Raw genomic sequence first — 17,915 nt, forward strand, 5'->3', positions numbered from 1 at the left:
GGCTTACTCCTCCCATAACCCTGCTCTTTCCCACTCCAACCTTTCATGCCACAACACCAGTAGGGTGAGGGACACGTTTTATTTTCAGCCACAGAACTAGCCCTCTTAGGGCCCAATCCCCAGAACCCAAGGACCTGGCCCTCCTCCTGAGCAGATGGGCCTTCCTCTTAAAGCCAGCCTGGAAGGAGGGGCAAGTAGGCAGGAGATATCTCTTGAGCTCTTGCTGCTGTCCCAATGCCACTTTGCACCCCGGGATCTCCTGGAGGGAGGTGGCCTCCAGGTGGGTTGGCAGCAGCCTGAGGAGGAGCCCTTCCCTCCCAGATCTCTCTGTGGGCTATCGAGGTACCTGCAGCCATGCTGAGTGGGGTCCCAGGCCCTGGGGGGCTCCTAGCAGGCAGCAAACTTGTGCTGGATGCGCTGGTACCGGAGCAGCTCCTGTTCACTGACTGATGGTTGCAGCCGGGCGGCAGCCTGCAGCAGGTCCTCCATGGTGAGCATCAGTGCTGAGCTCCCTGGCTCCAGCCCTGGAGATGACAAGGTGGGAGGTGAGGCCAGATTCCCCATCCCGGCTAGGGAACAGAGGCTGTGGTCTATGCCCAGGCAGGGGAGAGCCCTGGGATGGTGCCTTCCTGCTCAGGGTCTCCTAGATGTCAGTGATCTTCCCTCTGAAATCCAGGACTAGGTTTGTCTCCCACTCGTCTTCTTTTCCTTAAACATTTTTTTTTTTTTTTTTTTTTTTGAGATGAGGTCTCTCTGTGTTGTCCAGGCTGGCCTCAAACTCCTGGGCTCAAGCGATCCTCCTACCTCAGCTTCTCAAGTAGCTGGGACTCAAGTGCACCCAGCTCCCCAATGGCTTTCTGGTTGACCTCTCAGGCCGGCAAGTGGCTCACCTTCCTCCAGGTCATGAACCCTGCGTTTGAGGGCAGCTGTCATGGCATCAGAGCAGAGAGAGTAGAGGTCCGCACCTGTCAGCTGGGGAGGGCAGCAATCTAGCACGTTTACCAGGCTCACAGATGGCTCTAGCTTGAATCTGTTGTGGGATATGGGAAGAAACAGAGTTGGCATCACCTCCTCCCTCAAAAGCCAGTGCTGACCAGCTCATTCTGCATGTTGCATGCATCCCTTAAGCATCCCAAGGCGCAAGCCCTTGGCAGTCTTCTTTTAACAGGGCATACTTGCGTGTGATGGCACTCAGAACACGTAGCTGGGAGGCCCGGTCCTCGTTTGCCCCCACAAACACCAGCTTGTCAAATCTTTAGGGAGATAGGCAGGTATAAGTTTCAGGGAGCCCAGCCATGAGGGGTGGAGGCACAGAATGAAGGTGGAGGTAAGCAGTACAAGGGGACCACCTGCCAGGCCGCAGAAGGGCAGGGTCCAGGAGATCTGGTCTGTTGGTGGCTCCGATCACAAACACATCCTGAGTGCTGTGCAGCCCATCCAGCTCGGCAAGGAGCTGAGACACCACCCTGGAGTGAAGGGAGCAAGGGCAAGAGTCCTTGGTGTCCCCCTTAGACTCTGCCCCTGCCTGTGGTACCTCTCCTTACAGGCAGTCTCATCAGGGCCCTCTACTCAGCTGTGCCCAGTGTGCCCCTCCAGGTAGGCCCCCATTCTCCTCAGTGGCCCCTGCCCAATTTCATGGCCCCTTTCAGCTTCCATTATATTACCTCAGAACTGAAACAGCAGGAACGTCTATCTCTGGACTCTTGAAGACTGCTGTGAGCTTTCTCATATCCTTCCCACCCTGGACCCCCCAGCCTCCATTCCCACTCAGACCAACACCTGTCCATCACTCCTCCAGAATCTCCACTTCGCCCCCGGCTTGGGGCCAAAGAGTCCAGTTCATCAAAGAAGATAATGCATGGAGCTGCAGCCCTGGCCCTGGCAAACACTGAAGAGAGATTGGGGCCCACAGGAGGGTGAAGCTCGACTTGCAGGGGGTTGAAGTTAGGCGAGAGCAGGGAGGGAAACTGGGGTCTGACAATATAGCACTGGCACCCCAGGTACTAGACCCAGCTGGGCAGGAACGTGACTTGTGGAAAGGAGGACTAGGAATGACCATGAGTAGCCTGGCAGTGGGGGTGGCTTGGGGGCCATCAGGATTTGGGAAGCATGGGAAGCCCTGCTCCTCCCTGCTCACTCACCTTCCCGCACGTTCTCCTCACTTTGGCCCACATACATGTTAATGAGCTCTGGCCCCTTCACGCTGAGTGAGAGGATGTAAGAAGGTGAGACCCGTCAGATGCACATACACACAACTGACCTCTCGGGCAGCCCCTCCTGCTCCCCAGCATGCTGCAGCCCCTGATCCACCCGCCATCCCTTCCAGGCCCCCTGGCCACCTGAGGAAGGTAAGGCTGCACTCAGTGGCTACTGCCTTGGCCAGGAGGGTCTTGCCGGTGCCAGGGGGCCCATGGAGCAGAAGGCCTGAGCGTCTTAGGCCCAGGCTCAGTAGCTCAGGGTGCTCCAGGGGGAGCTGAATGGTCTCCAGGATCTCCTTCTTCACCTCCTGCAGCCCACCTACATCATGCCAGGACACTGAGGGGATCTAGGAGATGGAAAGTACGTGGTTGGGATATGCTCTTGGAGGGGCTCCTGTCCCACCTCCAAGGACTTGGTCTCCACCTTGGGGGCTCCAACAGCCTGGGAGTGAGCTGTCTGTTGTAGCTCCAGTGCCTGCCCAAAGTCCTCAGCCAGGAGGGGAAAGCCAGCAGCACACAGCTCCCCCTCATCCTCCTCAGTCAAGCCACCTGCCAAACTGCAAAGAAGAACACAGGGAGGCCTCCTCCCCACCAACATCCCATTCCCTTCCTCACCACCCACCCATCTACATCCATTTCCTCTTTCTGCCTTTCCTGGGCCCAACTCCTCTTACCCTAAGTTCTTGATCCTGGTGCAGGCTGCCCGGCTGCTGTGGGTCAGAAGAGCATAGAGATCCCCTACCACAAAGCCCTAGGGAACCACAGGAAAGGCCACATGAGCAGGGCACAGTAGGTAGGAACCTTCAGGGACCATCCCCCAGTAGGAGCAGTTGGAGCAGAGGCCCTCTGTTGATGCCTTAGGTTTTTGTTTTTTTTTTTTTTTTTTTTTGAGATGGAGTTTTGCTCTTGTTGCTCAGGCTGGAGTGCAGTGGCGAGATCTTGGCTCACCGCAACCTCCACCTGGGTTCAAGTGATTCTCCCGTCTCAGTCTCCCAAGTAGCTGGGATAGGCATGCGCCACCACTCCTGGCTAATTTTGTATTTTTAGTAGAGACGGGGTTTCTCCATGTTGGCCAGGCTGGTCTCGAACTCCCAACCTCAGGTGATCCGCCCACCTCGGCCTCCCCCAGTGCTAGGATTACAGGCGTGAGCCACGGCGCCCAGCCTGGGTTTTCTATTCTCACTCACAAGGCAACAGAACTGATTTCTTGTAACAAAAGCCAGGGACCTCCTAGGGAGGGCCAGTACTCTGCCTTGATACTCACTGCACACCGCCGTGCTAGCTGTGCCAAGTTCACCTCCTGGCCCAGGGGAAGGTGGGCAGTGAGGGCCCGCAGGATGCTGAGCCGCTGCCCCTCTGATAGAGCAGGCACCTCCAGCTCATGAGGAAATGCTGTCTGCACATCAGCAGGCAAGTCTTGGGCCCGGCTTGTGGTGGCCACAACCATGAGGGGAGGGCAGCTGCAGACAGAGGAGTGGGCACTGGGGGTAAGAATGTGGTTGACAGCTCCTGTGGACTGCCTTGTCCCAAAGTCAGCATAGAGCGGCAGGGAAGTGAGGTGGGTGCTAGGATGGGGTAGGGAGATGAGCACCTAACCCAGTTCCTAGATGGGGGAACTGTGTTTCCCCATCACATTGAGGGCAGAGGCTTTTTCTTTAACCAACTGTTCCCCAATAAATGCTAGACCACAGACTCCTCCCTCTGGATCCCTCTAAGACACTGAGCTCAGGGCTGTCTAGCGGGCAGCCAAATGGGTGGTAGATGACTGAGAAGTCACTGAGGGGTGAGAGAAGGGAGGAATGAAAGGCTGAAAAGTAGGAGGGCTGTTCCCCCTGCCCGCGTTTTTGTTTTTCTTTTTTTTTTTTAAGACTGAGTCTTGCTCTTGTCGCCCAGGCTGGAGTGCAATGATGCGATTTTGGCTCACTGCAACCTCCACCTCCTGGGCTCAAGCGATTCCCCTGCCTCAGTCTCCCAAGTAGCTTGGATTATAGGCGCCTGCCACCACGCCCTGCTAATTTTTGTATTTTGTGTGTGTGTGTATGAAGGAGTCTCACTCCGTTGCCCAGGCTGAAGTGCAGTGGCGCAATCTCGGCTCACTGCAAGCTCCGCCTCCCAGGTTCACGCCATTCTCCTGCCTCAGCCTCCCAGTAGCTGGGACTACAGGCGCCCGCCGTCACGCCCGGCTAAGTTTTTTTTTTGTATTTTTAGTAGAGATGGGGTTTCACCATGTTAGCCAGGCTGGTCTTGATCTCCTGACCGCCTGCCTTGGCCTCCCAAAGTGCTGGGATTACAGGCGTGAGCCACCGCACCTGACTTAATTTTTGTGTTTTTAGTAGAGACGGGGTTTCATCATGTTGGCCAGGTTGGTCTTGAACTTCTGACCTCAGGTGATCCACCCACCTTGGCCTCCCAAAGTGCTGGGATTACAGGCGTGAGCCACCACGTCTGGCCGGCCTCCTCGTTTTGACAGGCCCAGCTCTGTATAAATACCTGTTGAGGGGGTCCTCATCAAGGAGGAGGTGACGCAGCGCAGCCACCACACGGGCATCCTCACCCAGCCCATCACGGTCCCGGCCCAGAAGGTCCACGGCTGTGAGCAACAGCACTGCAGGCCGGCAGCGGCGGGCCCGGGAGAAGATGGCCTGCAGTTTTGTCTCCACAGCCCCACTACTGTCTGCGCAGAGGCTGGAGCAGGGCACCTGAGAAGGGGATCCCAATGGGTCTGTGAGCAAGGGGCAAGCATGACAAAGGCAGGAGAATAAGGGGAGGAGGAGTCGGAAGATGTGAGCCATCTTTTTCTCTGGAGGGCAGGGATGGGGAAGATACTCTGGCCAAGTCCTACGTCTTTTTTACCCTATCCCATTCCCTGGACTGTCCACCACTATCTTGCAACCCCCTTCTTCTTGAAAGTACCTCTCCGCAGCTGAGCATCATGGGACTATGCCTGACCCACTGGGCTGAAGTGTTAGGGTCTGTGAGTAGACAGAGGAGGGAGGGGAGAGGAAGCAGCAGAGAGGGAGAACATGAGCTAGGGAGGGGAAGTAGTTGGGATTCTACTCTCCAGAGACCCTCACCTTCAGTAAATGGAGCCCAAGTTGACTACAGGCAGCAGCAACTACTGTGGTCTTCCCACAGCCCGGGGGCCCCCGTAGAAGGACACTGCTAGTTCCTGTCAGCAGGGCACCCCTGCAACCAGAGAACATTCATCTCCTTCATTTTGCCCAAACTTTAGAGTCCCCAGTAACACAGGGTCCCTTGAATCTATAAAGCAGATACCCTGTTTTTCTCTCCTTGAGCCTCGCCTACCCCAGGCCAGGGCTGTTGCCATGTAATGAGGCTGTGTCTCCCACATCACCTATGGTGCTCTGGCCGAGGCATCCAGCATATCCAACAGCCAAAGACTAATTAATTCCCTTTGGCATTGCTGTGCTGCCAATAAAACCTCAACTGTTATGACTGGTCTGAATGGTATTGAGAGGCATTGTGGTGGCACTGGCGGCAGTTGGGGGTCTGCGTCCACACCTGGGCCACTGATATGGGGAGTTGTGTCCTTTAGGCATTGGCGGGGGGGGGCGGTCTGCGTCCACACCTGGGCCACTGATATGGGGAGTTGTGTCCTTCAGGCATTGGCGGGGGTGGGGGGGTCTGCGTCCACGCCTGGGCCACTGATATGGGGAGTTGTGTCCTTCAGGGCCAGGGCAGTAAAGTCCAGGATTGCTAGTGAGCTCCCCAAGGGGAAAGGCAGTTTCAGAAACAGATGCCCCTGCTGGAGATTCTTCCTCCAGAGCCAGTCCTGGAGGACAGAGGTTATCCCAGGAAAGGAGTGTGGGAATTGGCTTACAGAAAGGAGTGGGCTGGTGGCCTGGTCTGGACATCCTGGTTTGAGGAAGGTCCTCCCAATCCCACTCTGTCCAGTTCATTAGGAACTACCCATTTGGCTGCTGCTCCTCCAGGGATGTTCTAGCCAGGCTTTTCTCACACCCTGGGGTGATGACCTCACTCACCCTGGCTGGAGGCGAGGCTTCAGGACAGCACAGAGTTCAGACACCAAGGCCTCCAAGCCTGGAGGAGACAAACTGCTCCAGAGAGTGGATTTCTCTGAAGGAAGCCATGGAACAGGGCTCAGGGTAGAACCCACCTGTGAAAGGTAGGAAAAAGCTTTCATTTCTAAAAATTGTTTCTACCCCCTGTGCTGGTCTACACCCATCCCCGGGGCCTCACCATGTACAAGGAGGTATGGGTGGTGTCGGCCAAGTAGGCGCTGGCTGGCCCATCTGGAGCTTCCCCAGCTGTTTTCTTCACTTTAAAAAACATTTCCCGCCACCTGCAGGAAAAAGGCCCAATGAACCCCAGACGCAGAGTCCAAAAAAGCCCCCTCCTCAAGGACAAGGTTTCTCAATCACAGAGGACAAACAAGAGCACCACAAGTGCGTGTCCCGAGTCATGGTGGGGAAAAGGAATGCAGATGGACTTTCTCCTCTTCCTGACAGACCATACACACCTTGAGGGCAAGAGCTATGCCTGTCCCTCTGCATCCCCCATGACAGCCATGAGAGCTCTGAGGGGGTGTGTTTCTCCAGCCATGTGGCCTACCCACCCACACCAATGGGAGAAGCCGCTGCTGCACTAAGCAGTGGATCATCTGATTATTTCCACTGGCTTCAGTCTCTCCCTCAAATACACAGCCACCCAGGCCCCAAAAACCCCAGGGGGAAGGGTCCCTTGGCTCTTATTCAATAATCCACAAAATGTCATTGCAGGTAGAGTCCTTAATAATGCCATCTGATGAATAACGGTTCTGTATTCTGGCTGCACACTAGAATTATCTGTGTAACTTTAAAAACTAAATATTTCTCACATATTATGTGATTCCATTCAGTAGAACAGCAGTTGCCATTGGCTAGGAAGGAAGCTATAGGGAATGACTGGTAATGGGTGCAGAGTTTCTTTTTAAGGTGTTGAAAATGTTCTGGAATTAAACAGTGATGTTTGTTGGTTGTACAACGTTATGAATTAAAAAATTGAATTAGGCCGGGCGCGGTGGCTCAAGCCTGTAATCCCAGCACTTTGGGAGGCCGAGACGGGCGGATCACGAGGTCAGGAGATCGAGACCATCCTGGCTAACAGGGTGAAACCCCGTCTCTACTAAAAAAAAGTACAAAAAACTAGCCGGGCGAGGTGGCGAGCGCCTGTAGTCCCAGCTACTCGGGAGGCTGAGGCAGGAGAATGGCGTAAACCCGGGAGGCGGAGCTTGCAGTGAGCAGAGATCTGGCCACCGCACTCCAGCCTGGGTGACAGAGCGAGACTCCGTCTCAAAAAAAAAAAAAAAAAAAAAAAAAAAAAAAAAAAAAGAATTATATACTTTAAAAGCATGGTATTACGGTGTGTGAATTTTATCTGTTTTTAAAATTAACCTTTCTCCTTCCTTTGTGAAGAAAAAAAGCACAGGCTCTAGCCTCACCCTGATTCTGTTCCAATAGATCTGGGGTGGGGCTTAGGCACCTGTATTTTTTGAAAGCTTCCCCAGCAATTCTGATGCAAAACCAGGGCTGTGCAGTCGTTGGCGAGTATCATAGTGAGTTAGGGTTATTCAACCTACTAACAGGGAAGAGGATGGGTAGCAGGAATAGCTACTAACCCAATTTTCCAGATAAAGAAATGATGAACTACTTCCCTCTTTAATCCTCGGGCAGCAAGGCAACGACAGAGCCAGGCTATAACCTAGTCCTCTTTAAGATCCAATCAGGCTGCAAATTCCTCTGCTCACACTGCCCCACAGTCTCCAAGCTGCTCTCTCTAGCAGCAAAGGGGTGTGAGAGTACAGCAAGGTGGAGAGGGAAGCATACCAGGTTAGTATTATGAAACTCTTCTAAGTACTATAGTAAACCTAGAACATCAGGAAGCCTGAATCTGCCTATAATTAATTATAAATAGATGACAGTGGGCCTCTAACCTAGGATCTCGATCAAGTTCAACAGCTGAGTCATAGTATGACTCAACATGGAAGCCCTGCATAGGAATGAGATGGGGGACAGCACTGTGGCGTAGGGAGACACTACCTTCCTCAGTGGAGGGTGGTTGGACCACCTCAGTGAATAGAAAGGCCAGAGCTCTGGACCTATGTGGACACTGCTAAGGAACACTGGGCTGTGCTCCAGCCAGCCAGATAGGTGATAGTGGAGCTGGCTCCCATGCAGCCTGGTTTGGGGAAGTGGAGCACCAGGGACAGGATGGAGAGGCTACACCACCAACAGTGGAATTCCTTTACAGGGCTCACAGGAACTTCTGCAGGGCTTCCCTTCTCAAGCCCAGTGCAGCTTAAAATGCTCACCTGCATCTGTCCTTGGACCCATTGGTTTCCTTGCTTTCCTTGCGGGGGAAAGAACTATGTGCTCAGCACTCAGGAGGAAAGCAGGGTTCTACAGAGTTGAGACAATAGAGAACTGGCTTGCCAGCCTGTCTCATGAGGTTCTAGTGTCTATTTTCCTTTGAAAGTACAAAGAGTGGGCATTCTGTAGTTTTCCTACTGAAAGCTAGCTCAAAGACGTTTGCTAAATTTAAGACAGGAGATAGAGGTGGGAAGTGACTGCTAAGTGCCAGCCTGGCATTTTCCACCAGACTCATTGTGTACTTAATCTGGAAAACCTTGAAGAGGTGACATGGAACCTAAATGGGGTTACACTGGGCACCACCACCCTGAGATTGGGGGTACTGAGCAGTGGCCAGAACCAAGCACTGGATATTGACCAGGGATGAATCAGGCACTCCAGACAAGGACTCTCTCTCCTGGCAGCGGACCCAGGCTGGCTATGCCACAGACCTTGGACATGAAGGCTGTTATGCATGGGTTAGTGCATCTATCAGTTGTGCTCTCCTTCTAGTAAATTGCTACAGGAAATGAGTTCAGGATACAGGGAATGCTGGGATACAGGGCTACACATTTTCCTCCCTATGCATAAGGCTAAAGCAGTGTCTCAATTCTTTGCCTCAACATTTTACATGGAACCTCTGTGGTCAGAGTCAACAGCAGGAGAAAAGCTGGATTCCTTATTCTGGGTTCTTGGCTCGGTTATGCTCTATTTCTCATTCTCTGTTGATAGGAAAGGGTAGCCCTCTCAAAAACAATAGAAATCCCTCTTTCCCGTTTTCAGAGATAGGATTGAGAAGTAGCTTGTGCACACTCCATAGTTAAGGCAGAAATCAGAGCCTGTATATCCTTATGTTGAGATATGGATGGTATGGCCCAAGTCTTGGTCCAAACAACACCAAGGCTGAGAATGGAAAGGAAGGAATCCCTTCTTGGTCTAGGCCATTAAATTCTTCTTTAAAATAAATAAATAAATAAATAAATAAATAAATAAATAAATAAATAAGATGGTCTTGCTGTGTTACCCAGGCTGGAGTTCAGTGACGCGATCTGGGCTCACTGCAACCTCCGCCTCCCAGGTTCAAGTGATTCTCCCGCCTCAGCCTCCTGAGTAGCCGGGATTACAGATGTCCACCATCACACCCAGCTAATTTTTGTATTTTTAGTAGGGACAGGGTTTCACCATGTTGGCCAGGCTGGTCTTGAACTCCTGACCTCAAGTGATCTGCCCACCTCAGCATCCCAAAGTGCTGGGATTACAGGTGTGAGCCACCACGCCTGGCCTAAACTCTTCTTAGTGCTTTGCTTTACATAGGGTCACCAGTCAGTTTGAGGATAAACACCTCCCAAAGCCAGCAGTGAGGGTTCTTTTTGTTTGGTTGTTTTTTGAGACAGTGTCTAGCTATATTGCCCAGCCTCCCGAGTAGCTGGGATTACAAGTATGCGCCACCATGCCTGACCGGTTCTTAACCTTTCTTCAGTCATACACTTGTTTGGGAACTGAAGGACTGGTGAATTTTCTCTCCAAAAAAATGTACACAGACTTGGGGTGAGTTGCGCACAACTGTAATCTCAGCACTTTGGGAGGCCAAGGCAGGCAGATCACTCGAGCTCAAGAGTGCGAGACCAGCCTGGGCAACATGGCAAAACCCTATCTCTACTAAAAATACAAAAACCAATAGCTGGTCGTGATAATGCGAACCTGTAGTCCCAGCTACTATGGCAGGGGCAGTGCTGAGGTGGGAGAATCACTTGAGCCATGGAGGTAGAGGCTGCAGTGAGCTGTGTTTGTACCACTAAACTCCAGCCTGGGTGACAGAGCAAGATCCTGTTACACACACACACACATACACACAGTACATGACAACAAAATCCTCTTGGGCACAAATTACACATGATTTGCAGGGAAGGGACTGTAGAACCCATGCAACCAGGTTACAAATCCCAGCTATAGGACAGAAGGCAGCTGCATACCTGGGCAGTTTCTCTGGACTTCCTTCCAGGATCTCTACTTGCCCAATTGTTGGCACACACAGAACATCCCCTTCCTGGACTACCCTGCAACACAGCAGTGGCCCTGGTCAGGTCACAATGGGAGTAATGAGCATGTGTTCATTACCACAAGCCCACCCCCAACATGCAGACTACTTCCACCCAGAGATCTACTGCCCACCCAGAGATCCCACGCAGTTCTCCAAGGAACAAGTCAGACTTAGGATGAGCTAGGGGAAATGGTGGAGAGACTAGAAAGGGGGATCAGAGACAGATGAGAGGCAGAGCAGGATCCTGGCTCTTTTGGAGCCCTCTTTGATCAAAGGTGTCTCTGTTTGGAATGTCCAAATTAACCTCATGGTTCAGATTTCTCTTCTGTGGTCTCCCTGATATACCAAGAGGCACCTACCACAATCTGTCTAAAATGTGGCTTCTTTTTTTTTTTTTTTGAGATGGAGTCTCACTCTGTTACCCAGGCTGGAGTGCAGTGGCGCGATCTCGGCTCACCGCAAGCTCTGCCTACTGGGTTCACGCCATTCTCCTGCCTCAGCCTCCTGAGTAGCTGGGACTACAGGCGCCCGCCACCATGCCCCGCTAATTTTAGTTTTGTATTTTTAGTAGAGATGGGGTTTGGTCTCTACTAAACCCCAGGATGGTCTCAGTCTCCTGACCTCATGATCTGCCCGCCTTGGCCTCCCAAAGTGCCGGGATTACAGGCGTAAGCCATAGTGCCCGGCCACAAATGTGGCTTCTTTTAACCAGGGCCTCTGGGGTACCTGATTCTAAGGCATGGGATAGGAGGAATGTGATGAGGGTGAGATGCTATCCTCCTTAAAGGGTTAGGTAGCTAACCTGGGTATCTGAAAGTGCCGGTAAAGAACACCGTCATAATTTCCATTAGTGCTGTAGTGGGGAGAAGACACAATTTCGATGTATAACTCTCTGGCAAATGGAGGCCCAGGCAGCAATGAGCAGCTTCCTTTGTCTTCAGGGGCGATGGAGCCTTCCAAATACCTCTATTAGAGAAATAACCGCCACATTATAACCTTCTCCTAAGGAGGCAGGCTCTAACCTGTCTCTTAGCAGCCAACATGTCTATTTCCATCCTGTCTTTCCCATAACCACAAGGCTTGTGGAAGGTGGCACCTGAGGTAGCAGACCTGAAAACCTCTCCCTCTAATGGGTACCAGAAAGAGAATGTCACCTCCTATCCCCACTCTGGCTCCAAAAAATTTTCTCGGTCAAGATAACCTTTCTGTGACACCTTTAACTTGGCCCAGAGCCTGTGAAATGGTAAAGACATTTATTCCCACAAGACCTATGAGTGACATCAGGCACCCACTGGGATTAACATTAAGTGGTCATTAGTGGGGAACCTCTGAATTCAGGCTGTGGGAAAAGCTGAAAGTGTTGGTTCAGTGGTTGGTTGGTTCAATGAGCTCTACTCTTGAGTACTCCAGTAGTTTTTCCTCCATTCAGGAGGAAACCTACATCCACTCCCTTTCACATGTATCTTATATCTCTACCTGACATCCCATAGTATTAACTGGCTGCTCTAGTATTGCCCAGTAGAACTCTCTACAATGGAATGGTCTATATCTGCATGTGCTATTGAGCACTTGAAATGTGGCTAAAAAGATAAAACAAAACAAAACAAACAAACAAAAACAAAGAAATGTAGCTAAAGCAACTAAAAAACTGGATTTTAGTTTTGTTTTTTCTCTTTTTTTGAGACTTTTGCTTTGTTGCCCATGATGAAGTGCAGTGGCACAGTCTTGGCTCACTGCAACCTCTGCCTCCTGGGTTCAAATGATTCTCCTTGTGCCTCAGCCTCCTGAGTAGCTGGGACTATAGGCGTGCATACCACCATGCCGGGCTAAATTTTGTGGGGTTTTTTTGTTTTTTGAAACGGAGTCTCGCTTGTTATCCAGGCTGGAGTGCAGCGGCACGATCTCGGCTCACTGCAACCTCCACCTCCCGGGTTCAAGGGATTCTCCTGCCTCAGCCTCCCGAGTAGCTGGGACTACAGGCATGTGCCACCACACTCGGCTAATTTTTTTTTTGTGTTTTTAGTAGAGACGGGGTTTCACCGTGTTAGCCAGGATGGTCTCGATCTCCTGACCTTGTGATCTACCCTCCTCGGCCTCCCAAAGTGCTGGGATTTTTGTATTTTTTTAAATAGAGATAGGGTTTCGCCATGTTGGCCAAGCTTACTTTATTTAGTTTTAGCTAATTTAAATTTAAAAAGCCACAAAGTGGCTGGTGGCTTCCATATTGGACAGCACCATCTAAACCATATATCTAGGTCCTTAATTGAACACTACTGTATTTGTCCCCCTAAACTCAACTTTTTTTCTTTTTTTGAGACAGAGTCTTGCTCTGTCACCCAGGATGGAGTGCAGTGGTGTGATCTGGGTTCACTGCAGCCGCCACCTCCCAGGTTCAAGCAATTCTCCTGTTTCAGCCTCCCCAGTAGTTGGGTTTACTGGTGTGCACCACCATACTGGGCTGATTTTTGTATTTTTAGTAGAGACAAGGTTTCACCATGTTGGCCAGGCTGGTCTGGAACTCCTGACCTCAAGTGATCTGCCTGGCTCAGCCTCCCAAAGTGCTAGGATTACAGGCATGAGCCACTGTGCCTGGCCTTCTTTTTTTTTCACACAATGAAGGTTTATTTTTTTGTCACTCTTATGTCTGTTATGGTGAACTGGTGCCTCCTTACTCAGTAACCTATGAAAATGGAACAACTATTATCTGTTCTACAACTTTCTTCCTGAAGTAAAGGCAGAAACCAAAAACTTCCCTTGGATGTATTTAATAAAATATTAAAATTAAATACCAGGCACCAAAGATAATAAAGACTCCTTTCCTTCAAGGTATTTACAATATATAATTGGGGATTAGACAGATTATGTAATCATAACAAGATAGAATAAAATAAATGCCATAAAAAAGATAGAAAATGCTATAGGAGGAAGTGCTAAATTTGTGACTGTGAGATCATGAAAGGCTTTGTGACAAAGGTGTCATCTTCAGATGGCTCTTGAGGGAAAGAAGGGTAGGATTTTAACAGATGAGGCTGGAATAATAGGAAACAATTTGAAGTCAAGGATAAGCATGAGCAAAAGCAGAGACATCATTCTCCATATTATAAAGCACAATACCTAATACATTGTAGCAATTCAATAAACTAGTAAGATTGAGTAGATTAACATACACACCTGAAACCTCACTTTTTAAAAAATTTTGATGCAGAATTTTCGCTCTGTCGTCCAGGCTGGAGTGCAGTGGTGTGATCTGGGCTCACTGCAACCTCCGCCTCCCAGATTCAAACAATTCTCCTGCCTCAGCCTCCCAAGTAGCTGGGATTACAGGCATGCACCACCACACCCAAACCTCACCTTTCACCTGAATGAATGAAAGCCTTTCGTATGCCCCACTACATTATGGAGGCTTATGATATTTTGATTATAGAAAATGCATAGGCCGGGCGTGGTGGCTCACGCCTGTAATCCCAGCACTTTGGGAGGCCGAGGTGGGCGGATCACAAGGTCAGGAGATCGAGACCATGGTGAAACCCCGTCTCTACTAAAAATAGAAAAAATTAGCCGGGCGCAGGGGCGGGCGCCTGTAGTCCCAGCTACTCGGGAGGCTGAGGCAGGAGAATGGCGTGAACCCGGGAGGCGGAGCTTGCAGTGAGCCGAGATTGCGCCACTGCACTCCAGCCTGGGCGACAGAGCGAGACTCCGTCTCAAAAAAAAAAAAAAAAAAAGAAAATGCATAAACAGGCCTGGTGCGGTGGCTCACACCTGTAATCCCAACACTTTTGAGTGGATCACCTGAGGTCAGGAGTTCCAGACCAGCCTGACCAATACGGTGAAACCCCGTCTCTACTAAAACTTACAAAAATTAGCCGGCGTCGTGGCGCGAGCCAGTAGTCCCAGCTACTCGGGAGGCTGAGGCAGGAGAATCGCTTGAACCCGGGAGGCGGAGGTTGCAGTGAGCCGAGATCACGTCACTGCACTCCAGCCTGGGTGACAGAGCAAGACTCCATCTCAAAAAAAAGAAAGAAAAGAAAGAAAGAAAAAGAAAATAGATAAATGAGGCTAAGAAACATTATTATTATTATTATTTTTGAGACGGAGTTTCACTCTTATTGCCCAGGCTGGAGTGCAATGGTGCGATCTCGGCTCACCGCAAGCTCTGCCTCCCGGGTTCAAGTGATTCTCCTGCCTCAGCCTCCCGAGTAGCTGGGATTAGACGCATGCGCCACCACGCCCGGCTAATTATATATTTTTTATAGAGACAGGGTTTCTCCATGTTGGTCAGGCTGGTCTCGAACTCCTGACCTCAAGTGATCCGCTGGCCTCGGCCTTCCAAAGTGCTGGGATTACAGGCGTGAGCCACCGCGCATGGCTAGAAACATTATGTTCAAAGTCCGGGATAATATGGAGCACGAGTCCTAAATGCTACGGCTCTAGTCTTCCAATTCACCTAAGACACAGAAGAGGGTATAAGGGAGAGGAAGCACTCTTGACCTCAGTCCTTTATCCTACCTGAATTCTGAGCTCTCCCACTTCCAGGGGGTCACAGCCAAGATTAAAAGCCAAAGTGGCAGGGACGAGCGCCAGTCCGTCAGCGAGGGGCTCTCCCAGCTGCCCAGAGCCGGGTCCCAGTCTATCAGAGAGGTCCCAGCGAGGTTCTAGGACCTGCACCCTGGCCAAATGCGGCCGTGAAGTGTTCGATGACTCTCCGGCCCGGGCCACCCACACCCATTCGCCCTGGAAGAGGCCAAGGCCACGGAGACAGCTCCGGCTCACCCCTAGTGAATCTCCAGTCCCTCCCAGAACTCCCTGGAGTCGCCGGACTGTGCCAGAAACCGCAAAGGAGGACACCACGGGCGGGGGTGGGGGCCGACTGCTGTCCCCAGACTCTGGGCACAGTCTGGCCCGCCCGCGGAGCTCAGTCACAGCCAGCCGAGTCCCTGGGCCTAGCAGCCCTTGCAACGCCGGCCGCGTCTCCAGCACCCGCGGTCCGGGCACTGGGAGGGTCTCTCCGCGCCTCACCAGCAGCGGCCCGACTCGTGGTCCGAGCCCAGGCCCCAGTGAGGTGCCAAGCAGTGCCCAGCCTAGCGCCGGGGGCCGCCGCACCGGCCGCGCCCGCACCCAGGCCCCGGAGCCCAGTGCCAGGAGCCGCAGCAGCGCGCGGCTAACCAGGAGCTGCGGGGGCCCGGGACCCTGCTCTTCGGTGCCGGCGCCCGGCCCCTCCAGGGCTGCCACCAGCAGCGCCGGCCCTGCCGGGCTCTCCCCTGCAGGCCTCAGGGCCAGCACCAGGCCCAGCCCCGCCGCCGGCCACGGGCCCCCGGGCGGCAGCAGCACTGCCAACGGGGGTGTCTCGGTCGGAAAGGGCTCCAGGACCCGCAAGACAGCCAGCGCCATGGTGACAGGAGACCAACGAGGAGGGTGAAAGAGCGCGGTTTCCGGAGCCAGCGAGCTAGACCACTAGTGTGCGCGAGCGCCGCTTCCGCTTCCGTCAGGGGAGGGCGGAGGAAAAGGGGAGGGGCGTCGGGTGCAGCCAGCTTGTTCTGAGAGGGTAAGCTGCGCCCCGAGGCGGATTGGTCTGCGTTGTACCTCGATGGCAGTAACGTTCATCACTGCTGTTGCGTAGCATTTACGCATGCGCCCTTTGAACCTGTGCTTAAGGAATTTATCTTTGCCTTCTACGGAAGTAATGTAACTATCTTAACTATCTTTCCTCGTAGCATGAACCTAACAGTTTATTGACTGATAAATGAACAGTCAGCATGCTCGGGATGACTGGGCCTAGTGCTGGGAGCTCTAGGTGAAATATTTCAGAAGGAGTCCGCCCCTCTGCGGAACTCCTGCAGCTTCCCCTGTGGAACTGTGAGCACTGAGGTTTGAGGGTTGCAGAAAAGGTTGCAGGAGGGAGTAGCAGGATTAGAAAACTGTCTCACACCTGTTTATAGGTGTATAGTGGCTGCTGAGTGAATTACTAGATGTGATTCATATAGCCCTGGAGTGCTTGGTGCCACCACACATGTTCCAGCACATCTGGCACAAAACCCATGTTCCAGGACTTCTTGCCCTGTTCGTTGTCCTTTTTGTTTCACTCCCACCAAACTTGAAGACAAAGCAGCTTCCTTTCTTCACCTCCCAAATCCTTGCAGATTGGAAACCCATTCACTTTCTATCGTAGAGCGGGGCAGGCAGCAGAGCAGGCAGAAGGAAAGGAGTTAAGCTTCTGTCAGCACGGCACCAACAGTCGACTTCCTGCCTGTTCTGTTATATAGATTCCATCCTTCTCTTCACCTCCATTCTTCTGTACAAGACACTCAGCTAGTGGTAGGCCACATTTCCTTTTTTATGGAGACAGGGTCCTACTCTGTCACCCAGGTTGGAGTGCAGTGGCACGATCACTGTTCATTGCAGCCTCCACCGTCCCAGGCTCAAGTGATCTCCCACCTCAGCCTCCCCAGTAGCTGTAGCTGGGACCACAGGCACACGCCGCCATGCCCAGTTAATTTGTTTTCTTTTTTTTCTTTTTTTTTTGAGACGGAGTTTTGGTCTTGTTGCCCAGGCCAGAATGCAATGGCACGATCTCAGCTCACTGCAATCTTAGCTTCCCAGGTTCAAAGAATCCCCTGCCCCAGCCTCCCAAGTAGCTGAGATTACAGGTGTGAGCCACTACACCCAGCTAATTTTGTATTTTCAGTAGAGATGGGGTTTCACCATGTTGGTCAGGCTGGTCTCGAACTCCTGGCTTCAAGTGAGCCACCTGCTTAGGTCTCCCAAAGTGTTGGGATTACAGGCATGAGCCACTGCGCCTGGACTAATTTTTTATTTTTTGTAGAGACAGTTTCTCTGTGTTGCCCAGGCTGGTCTTGAACTCCTGGTCTGAGGAGATCCTCAGGCCTCAGCCTCCCAAAGTGCTGGGATTACAGGCATAAGCCATCATGTCCCACTATATTTCCAATAATTAACAATTATTTTCACTTACAATAAATGAATTGGATGGTGGCAATTTCCATTTTCTAGACCTTACATTCTCTTTCAGCTACTGCTCAGCTTTCTTTCTCTCTCTTCTTGAGGCAGTCTTCTGTTTTGTACATTATACATTCCTGAAAATTTGAAAGCCAAATATATGAAAACTATTAGATTTGCATATTATAAGGGGCTGGGTGAAGTGGCTCATGGCTGTAATCCCAGAACTTTGGGAGGCCAAGGTGGGCGGACAGCTTGAGGCCAGGAGTTTGAGACCAGCCTGTCCAACATGGTGAAACCTCATCTCCACTAAAAGTACAAAAATTAGCTGGGCGTGGTGGTGTGTGCCTGTAGTCC

General features: G+C 51.7%; 1 protein-coding gene across 2 annotated transcripts; it reads right to left on the reverse strand.

The window, feature by feature from the left end:
- Positions 1-60: 60 nt before the first annotated feature.
- On the reverse strand, positions 61-16,262 carry PEX6 (peroxisomal biogenesis factor 6). Of its 2 annotated transcripts, XM_050786916.1 has the most exons (18): positions 15,114-16,262; positions 11,410-11,573; positions 10,540-10,623; positions 6,420-6,522; positions 6,203-6,336; positions 5,273-5,384; positions 4,689-4,897; positions 3,463-3,658; positions 2,873-2,949; positions 2,623-2,755; positions 2,340-2,545; positions 2,142-2,203; positions 1,780-1,888; positions 1,350-1,466; positions 1,176-1,253; positions 891-1,030; positions 347-524; positions 61-259 (listed from the first exon to the last, which is right to left on the reverse strand). In XM_050786916.1, exons 1-17 carry the CDS (start codon positions 15,993-15,995, stop codon positions 388-390), a joined length of 2,943 nt encoding a protein of 980 aa, XP_050642873.1. In that variant the 5' UTR covers positions 15,996-16,262; the 3' UTR covers positions 61-259; positions 347-387. The 2 variants fall into 2 exon arrangements, with proteins under 2 accessions (XP_050642873.1, XP_050642871.1); XM_050786914.1 differs by having other exon boundaries at positions 61-524.
- Between the last annotated feature and the right edge of the window lie 1,653 nt (positions 16,263-17,915).

This window comes from Macaca thibetana, chromosome 4, assembly GCF_024542745.1.
Source record: "Macaca thibetana thibetana isolate TM-01 chromosome 4, ASM2454274v1, whole genome shotgun sequence".
Taxonomy (NCBI): Eukaryota; Metazoa; Chordata; class Mammalia; order Primates; family Cercopithecidae; genus Macaca; species Macaca thibetana.

Bases quoted from the DNA above. Each gene is read 5' to 3' on its own strand.
- PEX6 (XM_050786916.1), bottom strand. From the start codon at position 15,995: ATGGCGCTGGCTGTCTTGCGGGTCCTGGAGCCCTTTCCGACCGAGACA. The intron at 1,467-1,779 runs GTGTTGGTCTGA...CCTTCACTCCAG, and splicing joins TCTGGAGGAGTGATGGACAG to GGTGGTGTCTCAGCTCCTTG. The intron at 1,254-1,349 runs GTGGTCCCCTTG...ATCTCCCTAAAG, and splicing joins GCCCTTCTGCGGCCTGGCAG to ATTTGACAAGCTGGTGTTTG.